At 43.6% G+C, this 14,931-nt stretch overlaps 1 protein-coding gene across 2 annotated transcripts in view; it reads left to right on the top strand.

The window, feature by feature from the left end:
- The first annotated feature begins 429 nt into the window (after window positions 1–429).
- ROCK1 (Rho associated coiled-coil containing protein kinase 1) overlaps window positions 430–14,931 on the top strand; it is a 109,403-nt gene continuing 94,901 nt past the window's right edge. Inside the window, exon 1 of one of the 2 annotated variants that reach the window (XM_032223483.1) lies at window positions 430–1,569. In XM_032223483.1, the coding sequence (XP_032079374.1) occupies window positions 1,477–1,569 (93 nt within the window). In that variant the 5' untranslated portion in view covers window positions 430–1,476. The remainder of the gene's footprint in view (window positions 1,570–14,931) is intronic. The other variant, XM_032223484.1, reaches the window with a different exon arrangement.

Raw genomic sequence — 14,931 nt, 5'->3', positions numbered from 1 at the left:
AACAGGCGCTGCACAAAGAATCTACTCCAGAGGAGTTAAGCACATCCTCTAATCCAATGCACAGAGAAACTGTCCTTGGACAATTCTGAATTTGCTGCCATGTAGATCCCCGTCTTTTTTGGAATTTGAACGCTGGCAAATCCAGCTTTAACAGATTTATTCGTTTTGATGCTATTGCATAGTTTATATATTACCGTATGTATGTGTGTGTGTATACACACACATATGCGGGCCGTCGCCTAGTATCACCTCAAGATTTCACGTGCGCAGACCGGCCGTTAATTCTCGCGCCCTCCTTGGTGAGGCGTGAGAAAGAGGCAGAAGCGAAACGGGGTCGCGTCTAAGCGTAGAAAGAGGAGGACAGGCCCTCACGCTCATGCGCGCGCTTGCAGCCGCGGTCACAGCCGGCGGTGGTTCTTCCCCGGCGCATGCGCCCTTACCTCCGGTCTGGCTTAGACTATTTGAACAGGAAGGCGGACATATTTGTGAGAGGGCTCCCTCCTTGATTAGCTAGTGTACTGAGGCGGTAGTGACTACCCTGCGGCTTTGTACTTTTTTGCCTTCGCTCATCTCTGCCATTGGAAGGAGCTTGCATTTTTCTCTTTCTCTCTCTTTTCTCCCCCGCCTCCCCACCCCCACTCGAGCGCCACGACGGACTAAGGTGGGGCAGCAGCAGAGCAGCGGAACTCAAGCAAGCTGCACCTACTTCTCCGAGACTTTTGACTCCCCGGTCGGCATCAGGAAAAAAGGGAAGGGAAACGCAGCAACCGGAGAAGCCGCGGAAGAGGAGGGGAGAAAGGGAGCGAGGGAGAGGAAGAAAGCATCTCAACCGTTACGCGGCGGCCGAAGAGAACTCGCGCATCTGGAGAGCAAAGCGGAGGCATCGGCTTGCTTTTCCCGACCCAGAGGTGGGGGGGCTAGCGGGGGCCTCTTGAAGCGGCTCGTCCGCGCTGCCTCCGCCGTGGCTTGAGTACGCAATGAAGCCGTGCGCCGCCTCAGGCCCGAGCCTCGGTGGAGGGAGCAGCTGGATGAAGCTCCGCTGAGAAAGTTTCCTGTTTTTCATGGTAGGCCTCGCGCTTTCCCTCCACCCCTCCTTCCCTTCTTTCAAAGCTGCTGCTCTGCAGCTAATAATACCCAAAGAGAAGCCGGAGGAACCGCTACGCTGATCGGGACAAAATGTGGTTCCTTCGACACAGGGCCTCGGGCTGGAGACCAGAGCGCACCGGCGGGCTAGGGAGCACAGCCTAAGAGACTCGCGGGGGCAACCGAGAACGCGCCTCCCTTCCCGTTTTCGACGTTCGCTTTGCTCGCGCGACGATGTGTAACGGGGGGAGGACAAGGGACAACCCCAGCCAGTCTCCGGCTCTTCTCTGAGAGGGAGAACTCAGGGAGACAAACTCCCCCCAACCCCCTCCCCCCCCCCGGTCCTCCAGATTTGATTTCCTGTGGATTAAGGAGACCCGCCTCTTCAACATTATGTCGACGGGAGAAAGCTTTGAGTCCCGGTTTGAAAAAATCGGGATGATGATAAAAGACCCCAAATCTGAGGTGAATTCGGACTGCTTACTGGTGAGTGGCATTGATTCCTTTTTTGGTTTCTATTAAATGGGAGGGGAAGGCTTCCTTGAGGGTTACCCCCACCCCCTTAAATGCAAGATCTTGGCAAGATCTTTTTATTTCTGGAAGTCTTGCATGTATGATAATGATAGTGATTTGAAGAAGGCTACTAGAAATATTTTGACAAAACCTTTTTATATCAGCACTCAGTCTAGAAGGGGGCAGTTCTGTTTTCTCTAATTAAAATAATTCATTCTTGTAGGCTTATGTTTGGGTCAAGGGACCCACTATAGGGAGTCCTTGATTTATGACAACTATCAGGACTGGAAGTTTCATCACTAAATGATGCAGTTGTGAAGCAAGTTGCATCCAATTTTATGACTTTTTTTTGCTACAGTTGTTTAGTGAATTACCATGGTTGTTAAGTGAATTCACCTTCCCTCATTAACATCGCTTGTCCAAAGCTCCATGAGAAGGTTGCAAATGGTGATCACATGACTCCCAAGATACTGCCAACATGTATATGCTGGTTGCTAAGTGTCCAAATTTTGGTCATGTGACTGCAGGGAGGCAGCAATATTTGTAAGTGCAAGGATTGATCATAAGTCACTTCAAATGAGAAGTACCTGTAATGTGTTATGGAACTCTTTTGAGAATTGGAACTCAGTTCAAATAAGTCAAAGAAATTGAATTACATCAAAGAGGTTAAGATGATTGTGTGAGTCATGTGTTTTCCAACCAATAGAATCCATGTACTATCTGATATTGATATTGCCCTAGAGATTGATGGAGGCTTAATGTGGTATTAACACAAAAAATGTTACTGTTACAAAAATAAGATTTTGTTTGCTTATTAAGACTTATTTACATGACCACATGTACTGATTTAGGGAGTGATACTGTTGTGCTAATATGAGGGATGTGTTCAAACATACTAAACTGAACATTTGGTTAGTTTGTGGCTCAGAAATGAACCTATGTAGTTTGTTTATAGTTCTGTGGTTGTTGATTCAGGCACTTGGTTAAATAAATAAACTATACTTCAGTTAACCATGGAATAGCTTGTTGTGTAAATATAGCTGGGCTGAATCTCGTAGAACATAGATTCCTAACCAATTAAGATAAGTCCAGGTAGCCAATGGTTTAGTATTCTACTAAAGAGACAGATTGAATTGGTGTATGATGCATTGAATTTTAGGTAGCTGAATTAGATCTATATCCTTGTGCATAATTTCATTTTTCATATTAACCCACACGAATAAGTCAATATGGCTTATTTATCCTTCTTTTTCCTCATAATAAAAATGTAACTTTAAAATGTTTGATTACCGGTCTTCAAGAATATTAATGTAGTGTGTACAACATCAGGGTATATAATAGGACCCTTTACAGTATTATACAATACTGTAAAAAAAAAAAAAAAGAAAGCCACATGGCAGTGCAAAGTAAAGAATCAACCATATTTTACCTTTATTTTATTTATAAAGTTTATAAACTTTAATTGTCAAGGAGGAAAAGTATAACTGAAAATAATTAGTGAAGAAGCTTAGTATGAAAAACTAGGCTATTGTTTTAATTGCCTTTCTATCCATATTCTACATTCTAAAAAAATAAACTCCCTTTCCTTAATTTTTATTGTCTTGCCAGTGTAAAGTGATTATATTTTCTTTCTTTTATAGACAGGAGATATCCACCAGTGCAGTAACTGTAGCAGGCTACTGTATATTTGGCATACACACACACACATACACAAACTCTACAGTATTCTAGGTACTTCTGTTATGCATCTGATTTTTATTTATTAAATTGTTTGTATAGTATATGTGTACAAGGGACACGGTGGCTCACTGGCTAAGATGCTGAGCTTGTCGATCAGAAAGGTCAGCAGTTTGGCAGTTCAAATCCCTAGTGCCACGTAACGGAGTGAGCTCCCATTACCGTTGTTTGTCCCAGCTTCTGCTAACCTAGCAATTCGAAAGCATGTAAAAATGCAAGTAGAAAAATAGGAACCACCTTTGGTGGGAAGGTAACAGTGTTCCATACACCTTCGATGTTTAGTCATGCCAGCCACATGACCATGAAGACGTCTTCGGACAGCATTGGCTCTTCGGCTTTGAAACGGAGATGAGCACTGCTCCCTAGACTCGGGAACGACTAGCACATATGTGCGAGGGGAACCTTTACCTTTAGTATATGTGCATTTGTATATACAAAAATCAGGTGCATAACAAGAGTATCTAGAGCACTGTAGTTGATGTATCCCTTTTGCTGCCCTTGAAAGCTGCCTCTCATTTATATATGGAACCAAAATTTCAGCCATTTGTGGGAGAAGGATTAAGGCGTTAAGTGGCCCCTTAATTTAAAGCACCATTTTGCTCCTTAAAATCCCCTAAATCTCCTCCTCAGATGTCTCTCCAGTTTTGCAAAACAGCCATTAACATGTTGCACAAAGCCTGGAAATGTCCTTGAAATGCTAGAAGTTTCTCACTGTTGGGTATAATATTGATATGAGAGCACTGCTTGTGTCACTTGTTCATAGTAAATGCTTTGTGTGTTAGGATGTTGATTGGAGCAGATTCATTTAACTGTTACTGTGTACCTTTTGAATTTACTTCATGGGAATGATATTTTTTTAGCATAGTCATTGATGGTTACACTAAGTCAAGAGTAACTACTAAATGTCTTATTAGTAATAGAGATGTGCATGGCCTGTATGTAGTAAAGTGGGAAGATGCCTGATGTGAATTAGAGTTTTTGCTCAACTAGCTTAGTAGAATTTTTTATGTTTATAATTGGGTTAGGTTCAAGATAGTTATCTTTTGTGTCTAATCTAAAGATTTTAATTTGGGAATAGGGCTGTGTAGCACTTTGGTTTAAAACTTGGAAACTTGATCCAGAGTGTATGAGAGCACAAACATGTTTCTTGTTTACAATTTTAAACTAATATGTGTTCTTTCCCTGGATTTCATGGCTGCTTTGGAGGATAATAATGTGACTCTTTAGCATCTTAGATGCTTTAAGGAGTTGCAAATAACTTTCTTGGGGGTGAATTATCCCTGATGCAGAGACTATACTTTGATATTAAGCTAAATTCTAAATTGGTGGAAAAGTGATAACAGGTCACTTAACACCTGATGCTGCTCTACCCTTGTTTTCCTAGCTCTTTTTCCCCTCCTCCTGACCTTATTGGCTCTTTCATTTTGTATTTTGGAAACAAAAGTCTATGTATAGTCTATAATACATATGGTTGGGTTTCATTTAATGTATACTTTTGATAACCAATATTTTGCCTGCATCATTGTCTAGATAATGGAGTGAATTTATTGTGGTACTGTGAATAACACACAAAGTGAAAATCTCAGCAGAAACTACCTCTATATTTGATTAAGGAAACTCAATTTATCCCTTAGCATATATGTTATTTTTCCTGGCAAGGACCAGATGTAGCACTAATGCTCAGGTAAAGCCTGGCACTTGCTTATAGGTCTCTCCCCCATCTTCTCTCTCCTCCTGTTAATTGCTTTCTCATTTGTACCTATTCTGAAGTTTATATAAACTGCAAATTTTGGATCTTAAGTAGACTAACTTGTGCATGTCTTTCTGATTTATTGTTTCTTGGGGCTTGTTAATGTTATAATTATAAGGAAATATTAGAAAATATTAGAAAAACCATATGAGCATTAAATTCTGATCTTATTAAAATAATAGTAAATTAATTTGACATAGAGCTGCAAGTTGCTTCATCCAAGGAATATAAATATATTTAGTTAAGGAAGATTAGAATATAATTAATTTACACCATAATAAGCAAAGTAAGGATTTATCATTTGAATTGGAAGCACCAGGTAGAAATTCTTATCCAGAAAAATCATGGAGAAAACTATTTTTTTTTAGTTTTTTTAATGCCTAAAGTAAAGAACAACAACATAGAATTCAATTAATAAGGAGCAATACATTTAGATTAGACACCCCATGCAAGCAATAAACATGAGAGATGAACATCTTAGCGAGAGATTTAGCAGAGGGAATCTTGGAGCAAGGGATGAAATGGACCTGTTTGGAGAATAAGTCCGTAACAACCCAGATAACAGTGTGTCCCTGACTCTCAGGAAGTTCGACAATGAAATCCATGGAGATCTCCTTCCACGGGGCCACTGGGCGAGCCACCGCCTGGAGTAACCCCTGGGGCTTACCCGGAGGGCGTTTAGCAGCAGCACAAATGGGACAACTGGCAACATATATCTCAATGTCCTTTTTCAAAAAGGGCCACCAAAATTGCCGCTTGACAAGGTGTAGAGTCTTGACAAATCCAAAGTGCCCAGCCATCCGGGAGTCATGAGCCCGTTGAAGAACAATGGGTCTAATGGATACAGGAACATATAATTTCGCTCCAATCCAGGGCAATTCATCCTTCATAGTGCATTCATCCATGTGCTGTTGGAACCAGTCATCTCCAGTAAGAGCCTTCTTTAGGTTAGAAAGAAAGTCCGGAGTGACCTCCACCTTAGAGGTTGCTTGACGTCTAGTAACAACAGGAGCAGCGAGGCTCTTCGCGGGAATGACAGGTTGGACCACGCTGAGCTTAGAACAGTTGTACTGAGGGAGTCTGGACAAAGCATCAGCCATAAAATCCCCCCCCCCCTGGAATGTATTTCAAGGTAAAATTGAATCTATTGAAATGCTGAGCCCAGCGCATCTGCTTAGGAGAAAGTTTCCTGGGCGTTCTCAAAGCTTCCAAGTTTTTATGGTCAGTCCACACCTCGAAAGGGTGTTTGGCGCCCTCCAGAAAATGGCGCCACATGGACAGAGCCCAGCGAACAGCAAAAGCTTCTTTCTCCCAAATGGCCCAATGTCTCTCTGTCTTGGTTAGTTTGCGAGAGGTGTAAGCGCAGGGTTGTAATTTACCTTGGCTATTAGCTTGAAGTAGTACAGCTCCCACAGCCACATTACTGGCGTCAGCTTGGACTACAGAAGGTTCGTCCATTTCCGGGTGTTTTAGAACTGGTTCCTCTGCAAAAAGGCGCTTTAACTTCTTGAAAGCAGCTTGACAGTCCATAGTCCAATCCAGCAGCTTGCTAGATTTGGGTATGGCCCCTCCCTTAGATTTAAGGAGGTTAGTTATTGGGAGAGCTATTTTAGCAAAGGAGGGAATAAATTGACGATAAAAATTAGCAAAGCCCCAAAACTTCTGCAATTGCTTACGTGTACGAGGGGCCTCCCACTCGGTGACCGCCTTGACCTTAGCGGGGTCCATTTCAATACCCCTGTGGGAGATGCGATAGCATCTCTCCTTCTCCTGATGGAATTCGCACTTGGATAATTTGGAGTAGAGTTCAGCCACCCGGAGTTTTTTCAGCACTGTGCGAACAAGCCTCACGTGTTCTTCACGTGTTTCCGTGTAAATAAGGATATCGTCTAAATAGACCATTACGCCTTTGTAAAGATGGTCATGTAAAACCTCATTAATCAGCTGCATGAAAACTGCTGGCGCCTCCTGCAGGCCAAATGGCATTACTCAAAATTGGAAACAACCAAGGGGGCAGTTGAAAGCAGTTTTCCATTCGCCCCCCTCTTTAATTCTGACTCTATAGTACGCGTCTCTTAAGTCCAACTTAGTGAAAATACAACCCTTCACCAGTTGGGTCAGCATGTCCTTCATCAGTGGTAATGGGTACAGGTTCTGAGCTGAGATGCAGTTCAAGTTTTTGAAATTCACACATAATCTGAGGGAGCCATCTTTCTTTTCTCTGAACAATACTGGCGCTGCTACCTTGGGTCTTGCTGGCTCAATGAAACCCCTCTCCAAGTTTTTATCAATGAACTTCCTCATTTTCTCCATCTCTCTAGGGGACATTGAATATATTTGGGGCTTTGGAAGCTTTACTCCAGGTAAAATATCAATGGTGCAATCTGTGGGTCTGTGAGGGGGCAATTTATCAGAAGATTTCTCACTAAAAACATCCTTGAGGTCCCAATATTCCTTTGGAATTCTCTCCTCCCCCTCAATTCTCTCCTGCCCCCTGGCTGCCAGTGTGGGGGTAGTAGTCTCAGAGCCTGGAGTTTCAACTTTCGCCTCAGGGGGTGTGGTTGTTCGAATCCGTAACCAACCCTCTCTCCAGTTAATGCGTGGGTTCCATCTACGGAGCCAGGGGAGTCCCAGGATAAGGGGCCGGTCCTTCCCAGCCGCCACAATAAAAGTTATTAATTCCTGGTGGGTACCCATCCACATCTCGATGGGTTCAGTGGAAAAATGAGCACGGCCGCCTCCCGCAATAGAACCATCAATTTGGTAAAAAGCAATAGGCACTTTTAAAATCTTTAATTTTAAGCCCAGTTTCTCCACCATCTCAGGGCTTATCATGCAATGGGAACACCCAGAGTCTAATAGAGCTAAAAGCTTCTCTATTGCGCCAGAAGAGGGCACTCTAAGCTCAATTGGGATGAGCATAGGGCCAGATCGGGAACTTACCCAGCGCTGAGAATTCTCATCATCAGATTCGTCAGATGAGCTGGGGCTTCCATCTCCCTCCTCCTCTGGCTCGAAGCGTCAAGAAACATTCTCAGCAGCGAAGGCAGCCTCCCTCCTCTTGCTTGGCGTCTTCTCCAGTTTCCCCTCCCTCCGGGGGGTGGAGGGGGTTGAGTCAGTTTGACGCGGCAATTCATAGCACGATGCCCCTCCTTTCCACAGTGGAAACAAGCGAAAGGCTTGGCTTTGCCCGCAAAAGTTCCCCTGCCTTCACTCCTTGGGCGGGGGGGTTTAGGAGGTGCTGGGGGGGATTTCTCAACTTCTCCCTCTCTCATGCAACGCAGTCTGACTAAATCCAATTCCACATCTGCTGCGTTTTCATACCAAGTTTCTAAACGACGGGGAAGGCGTCTTTATGCATTGCTGGTAAACATCTTTATCCAAGCTGTCAGCGAATTGATCCAGCAAGGCCTCTTCCGACCACCCCCTCATATAGGCTGACAATTCCTGAAATTCCTGCACATAGTCAGGCACAGTTTTCTTTCCCTGTTTAAGGGCCGTAAATTTCAGCCTAGCGCGACACTCGGTCAAAGGGTCGTCGAACCTTCTTCTCATGGCTGCCATAAAATCATCAAAATTCCTCAGGAGAGGGGAATTGCATTTATGTAGCCCGACCATCCAGTCGGCTGCTTTCTTCTCCAAGGTCATCAACACCATTCTCACTTTAGTTTCATCTGTCTCTAAATCAGGCCCATATATTTCCATATAATTCCAGACCTGAATAATAAACAACCCGAGGCCTCTGGGGTCTCCATCATATTTTACACTTAAGGGTGGGAGCTTAGCCATCTGGCGTCGCCTGAGGCCCCTCCTGCTCTTGGAATGTCTCTAGCCACAGGGGGGGAGGCTGGTTCTGGGTTTTCTTGTGCTCACCCCCCTTTGATCCCTCCAGTTTCCCTTAAGCTATGCATTGAGTACCTTTTCTCCAGCTCTTCTGTTGGCTCCCTTTCCACAGCTCTCTTTTGAATTCGACGTTCACTCTATGCCTCTTCGAGGAGCCTCATGGCGTGGGAGATTTTGTAGTCTTCTTCTCCAGTGCCACTCCAGTCAGCTGCTGGTTTTTTCTTTGGCCTCCTTCTCGTGACTCCAGCTTGTAATTCCTCAGGTTCCTCTTTCTGTCCCACACCCCAAGTCCATCTGAGACGGATGGCAGGTTCTTCCACTCTCAGTTCGGCCAGTCTTTCTGTTAGAGATGGTCCCGCCGCTGCCCCCACTTCTTCCTCCTGGTCGCTTTCATGCAAAGACATTTTCTTTTCTTCTTGTGAGGGCACCCCCCTCGGAAGTTGTTCGCTCCGGGATGGGTGCGATTGAGATTCAGCTTATTGTCAGCTGCGACTTCATTTAATAATCAGGAAAGAAACCACTCAACTCCATTTGTTTGAAATCAAGTGTACTTTTACTAATTATAAACGAACAGTAGCAAACCTAAGCTGAATCTGGTTAATTAGGCGCAAAAGCAAAGAATATCATGTATAATTCAATCCCCTCCCCTTGGCACCCCAGTCCATAGTCCAATTATAATGCACCCAACTGTCAGGGGGGAGTTAACTTCAAAAGACAGCACCAGGATGGAATGCTGGACAGTTAACCTTGGCGGGAAACTCCCTTCCTCCACATGCGCAGTAAGATGGTCAGGTCAGCGTCTAGAATCTTCCTCCAGCACATCATGATTCCCCTCTCAAATACCATGCCCCCCTCCCCGTTACAATGGCAGCTGAAGCAGCAGCAAAGCAGAGGCTGACACGTGTGCTGGGCCGTGCCAGACCTCGGAATGGGCACCTCCTCAGACCCCTGCACCAAATCTCCCACACACCCCATCGGGCCTTCCTTTGGCCCTGGGGAATTTCCAATCCCTCATGTGTCCAATGCAGGAGGAGAAGTAACAGGCCCCTGTAGGCCCCACTGGGACCTGGACCTGCTGGTTCTGGATCAGGAGGAAGCTCGTAGTGGAGCCTCCCGAACAGCTGCAGAACGAAGCAAAGGCCTCGCGCATGTGGCGGCAGCCAAAATGGCCGCCAGAGCTCTGTACGGAGGCAAGAGAGCACTAAATGGCAAAAATGCGGCTTTCCCGGCTTCCAGCAGCCTACGCCGCTCCAAATAGTGACAGGGGGAGCCCCGCGGCACACAGGCATGCACTCCTCACCCCCAAACCTCTCTCGCTGCGAAAATCAAATTGGAGCCACGCAGCAGCCGCCTAGAGCGATCGGCGGCTCCGCGGTCAGCTGGTGCATGCTACGACAGCGCCAAATTCACCAAGGGCTGACTGCAGGGCTTATCCCCGAATGGAGCTGCCCTCCGTGAAGCTGCACCTGGAGCTGGCACCCCCACAATCCCGGGGATAGGGCTGAGGCTCTGGGCCCGTGGGGGGGATGCTAGATGCCCCACAGGGCCTTTCCCAACTGCCCGAGGCAGAGAACTGTCCCTGGGGGCCGCAGCTGCTAATTTAGAATTTAACAAATTTAAATTGTCCAATTAAACCAAATAAAAGGCTAGATTGTAACAAAATTAATCCTACCTATAACCAATTCTCAACAGTGCTTGGACCAAGGAGACTGAGAGGAAACTGGGCCAGGATTGGAAGGCACCAGTATTTAAGAGTTTGCTCTCAGTCTTTGGACCAATCAGTCTTTGAGAATACCCACACGTGATCACTCCCTCCCTTCCTCTGGAAAATGAGACATGGTGTGGTGAAAAGTGCTTTTTTCCTAAAGTTTCTATCAAATGTTATTGTATAAATATTGTGAGATTTTTTTAATGCACTTAAGTTGATGAAGAGTCCTTTAACTATAAGGAAGCTAAATATAATTTTACCTGTAAGAAATAGTGCTTGAAAATGTTACTTGTAACACAGAATATATTTTTGGTTACCATTTTATGAACAACTTAAGCCCAAGTTTTCATAAGTATCAAATGAAGTTGAAGTAAAAAACATCTCTTTGTAGGCTATAACATACATATCATAGAAGATGGGTACAATGGAGAATTGGTTTTATTTGACATACTAATGATAGTAACAGTAATTTAATAGTAACAGTAAAAATAGCATAGTAACCCTTTATTATTATTATTTTTTATGTAGGGTTTTTTTGTAGATAAAAAAAGATTTTCAAACATACAATCCCAAGCACCTGAATTTATTTTGTTTCTCCAAAATTATTTGCAATTTATTCAAAGAATATTTGTGATATAAACTAACAAGATTTCTCTAAGTTATAAAGTAGATCATAAAACCAACTTAAAATACCTGAGGAATACAGGTATATACACCTTCACCAAATGAAGAACTTGAAGAAAGGCTTCATCTTCACAGGTGATAAGGAAGAGTTTGCACTCCTTTGGATATAGGTAGTCCTTGACTTACGACCACAATTAAACCCAAAATTTCATTTGTTAAGTGAGGTTTTCCCCCTTTTTATGACATTTCTTGCCACAGTTAAGTGAATCACTGCAGTTGATAAGTTAGTGACCTGGTTGTTAAGTGAATCTGGCTTCCCCATTGACTTTGCTTGTCAGAAGGTTGCAAAAGATGATCACATGACCTGGGACACTACAACGGTCATAAGTATGAACCAATTGCCAAGCATCTGAATTTTGATCACATGATCATGGGAATGCTGCAAAGGTTATAACTCTAAAAAACAGTCATAAGTCACTTTTTTCAGTGCCATTGTTAACTTTGAATGGTCACTAAATGAGCTGTTGTAAGCCAAGGACTACTTGTATTTGGTTTGTAAATCATTTTAAGGGTTTTGAAAATAAGTACTACTTGAACTTATTTTCTTCTTTCTCACCTATAAATAACATCTATATAGCTAATGTGTAGAAATACTGGTTTAAAATTATACTTATAAATAAGTTTGGTATAAGTTTATAAATAGGCTGATTCTATAACCCTATAGCAGTGATGATGAACCTATGGCACGCGTGCCACAGGTGGCATTTGGAGCCATTTCTGAGGGCACATGAGGCGTTGCCCTGTCCGCTCCAGCGTGCGCTGGCCAGCTGATTTTTCAGCCTTGATTTTCAGCCATTTTTCACTCTCCGGAGGCTTTCCTGAAGCCTTCAGAGGGCAGAAAACTGCCCAACAAACAAATAGGAAGTTCGGGAACAGACTTCTGGTTTGTGTGTTGGGTTGTTTTTCACCCTCCTGAGGCTTCAGAGAAGCCTCCTGAAGCCTCCGGAGGTGAAAAACAGGCCAATGGACAACCCGGAAGTCCATTTCCAAACTTATGGTTTGCATGTTGGACTGTTTTTCGCCTTCCCGTTGCTCCTAGAAAGCTCTGGAGCCTGGGGAGGGCAAAAAACAGACATATTGGGCCCACCGGAAGTTAGAAAACTGGCTGTTTCTGGCCTCCAGGGGGTGTGGCAGATGGTTTTCGCCCTCCTCAGGCATGCACGGGGCAGCGGGGTTCATCTTATTGGAAACATTTTAGACGTTCCATTTACTTATCACCAGTAAATTTAATCTGAACTAAAGATCTATTTCCTGACATGTTTATGATCAGTCATCACTGTATTGTTTGTTTTACTTTACTTTATTGTTTGTTTGATTAACCTCTTCCTTCTCCAATTGTTCATAAAATTAGGACCAGACTGTTCCATAACATGTCTACTAGATTTGAGCTTTTCAAAATATGTTTTGCACAATCCTAGGTTTCATGAAAATTTGATGAGATTCCGTGAGAGTCTAAAGGGCAAAATGTTCACCTAAACACAGATATTTGCCTCTTCATCAAGAGTTCTGGGTTTGTTTGTTTTTTTAACTAGTGGGTTCTGTGGCCTGAAAATGTTAGAAAAGTCCTCTACTAAGATATTTCCAGAAAATTACTCCAGCACTCTTTCTTACCAGTCTATCTTTATCTCCATAAGATAAAACAAAGGAACTGATAACAGCTTGTAATTCAGCCATCATTGTTTCTCTAGTGCAGTGTTTCTCAACCTTTTTTGTGCAAAGGCACACTTTTTTCATGAAAAAAATCACGAGGCACACCACCATTGGAAAATGTTAAAAATTTTTAACTCTGTGCCTATATTGACTATATATAAAGTAATTCTCTTGAATAGGAATCACATAAACAAAAAGAAATTATTTTATAATTGTTCATATTTGTGTTTACTTACTCAGTGCGAAACCTGGGCCTGTTTTTCTGAACACAAAGCTGATATTCTGGCAGGAATTGAAGAAAGACACACACGTAGCTCTTCATCAACAGCTCTCAGTCTCTCTCTGTTCATTAATACGTCTGGAAATTGTGTTGTCTGAGAGTGGGACTTTGGCTATTTCCTTAGCTGCTTCAGGTCCTAGCATCTCCTCTACAATAGCTTTGCAGGCGGGAAGTATTAATGTCTCTGCCACAGTGTGCGACTTTTTTGACTTGGCTATAAGTTCAGCAACTTGATAGCTAGCTTTAAGAGCTCTTTCATTTACCTTTGTGGTTTTTCTCATGAAAGTTGCCTGTTTTTCCGTGTTTTCACGCAGGCGAACAAAATAGTCCGCATTCTTATTTTGAAGCGAAGGGTGTTTCGTTTGGAGATGGCGTTTAAGTTTACTTGGGACCATAGCACTGTTAGATAGCTTTTCACCACACACCACGCACAGTGGAGTTGGTTTCTTTGCATCTCCAGTGAAAGTAAATCCAAATGAAATAAAGCTTTCGCTATATTGCCTTGTGCCAGAGAATTTGCTTGAGCTAACCATCTTTGCTTTCTTTTGATCCCCACTCATACTTGGGCTCTCATCTGGCTGCGAATTTTGTTCAGAGTCCAGTTCTTTCCTTTTCAAAAACTTGTCCATCACTGCAGTATCTGCTCCTGTCTCACTGTCACTCAGTACTTACTGCACTTGTCTCCTCTTTAAACAGGGGGCCAGTTCACGGTCCCTCAGACCGTTGGAGGGCCGGACTATAGTTAAAAAAAAACTATGAACAAATTCCTATGCACACTGCATATATCTTATCTTGCATATATCTTATTTTCCCCCACATTAGGTTGGCAGTATAGTTACCCCCACATTAGGTTGTAGTTCCCCAACATTAGGTTGTAATTCCCCCACATTAGGTCCAGTATAGTCCCCCACATTAGGTCTAGTATAGTTCCCCCACATTAGGCCCAGTATAGTCCCCCCACATTAGGTCCAGTATAGTCCCCCCACATTAGGTGCAGTATAGTTCCCCCACAGACATACAGCCTTCAACCATACAGTGTATTACTGAAGGCTGTATGCCTGTGTACTGCCCCACTTCGGTGCTTGGAACACCGAAGGAGACGCGCCGCTGGTAACACTTACCAAGTTGGCAGCGCACGTTCTCCTCGCTGCTCCGGTCCTCCGCAATTGTTGCTATGGGCGCATGCATGGGACGTCAGTGACGTCCCTGCGTGCGCTACCTCCCAGCGGTCCCCACGTTTTTAAAGTAAACGCGGGGCCGCAGGGACTTAATAGAGGCATCCCTGTGTCCCGAAAGCAACTTTCGGGACACAGAGATGTCCCGAGGCAAAAACACCCAGCGGGTGTTTTTCCCACGGCACACCTTACACTATGTCACGGCACACTAGTGTGCTGCGGCACAGTGGTTGAAAACACAGCTCTAGTGTACTATCAGTAATTGGGAAATAGCGTGTTATTGTCCAAATTGCTAATGTTGTATTTTCTACAAATAACTACAAAAATAAAACAATTACTACTCTTACTACAACTAGCATTTCTTACATTATTATAATTTGGGGGGGGGGACATTTTGAAAATTCTATAAGTTTAAATATAAAATCTAATGACTTTATTTTTAGTATTTGATTATTTTTGGAAAATGTAAATGTTTTATTCACAGCTTTCTGTATTTTTATTGCATTTC

The sequence above is a fragment of the Thamnophis elegans genome, chromosome 8, assembly GCF_009769535.1.
Source record: "Thamnophis elegans isolate rThaEle1 chromosome 8, rThaEle1.pri, whole genome shotgun sequence".
Classification (NCBI taxonomy): Eukaryota; Metazoa; Chordata; class Lepidosauria; order Squamata; family Colubridae; genus Thamnophis; species Thamnophis elegans.
Note: the sequence above shows the minus strand (reverse complement) of the source record. Positions and strands in the feature narration are given on the sequence as shown.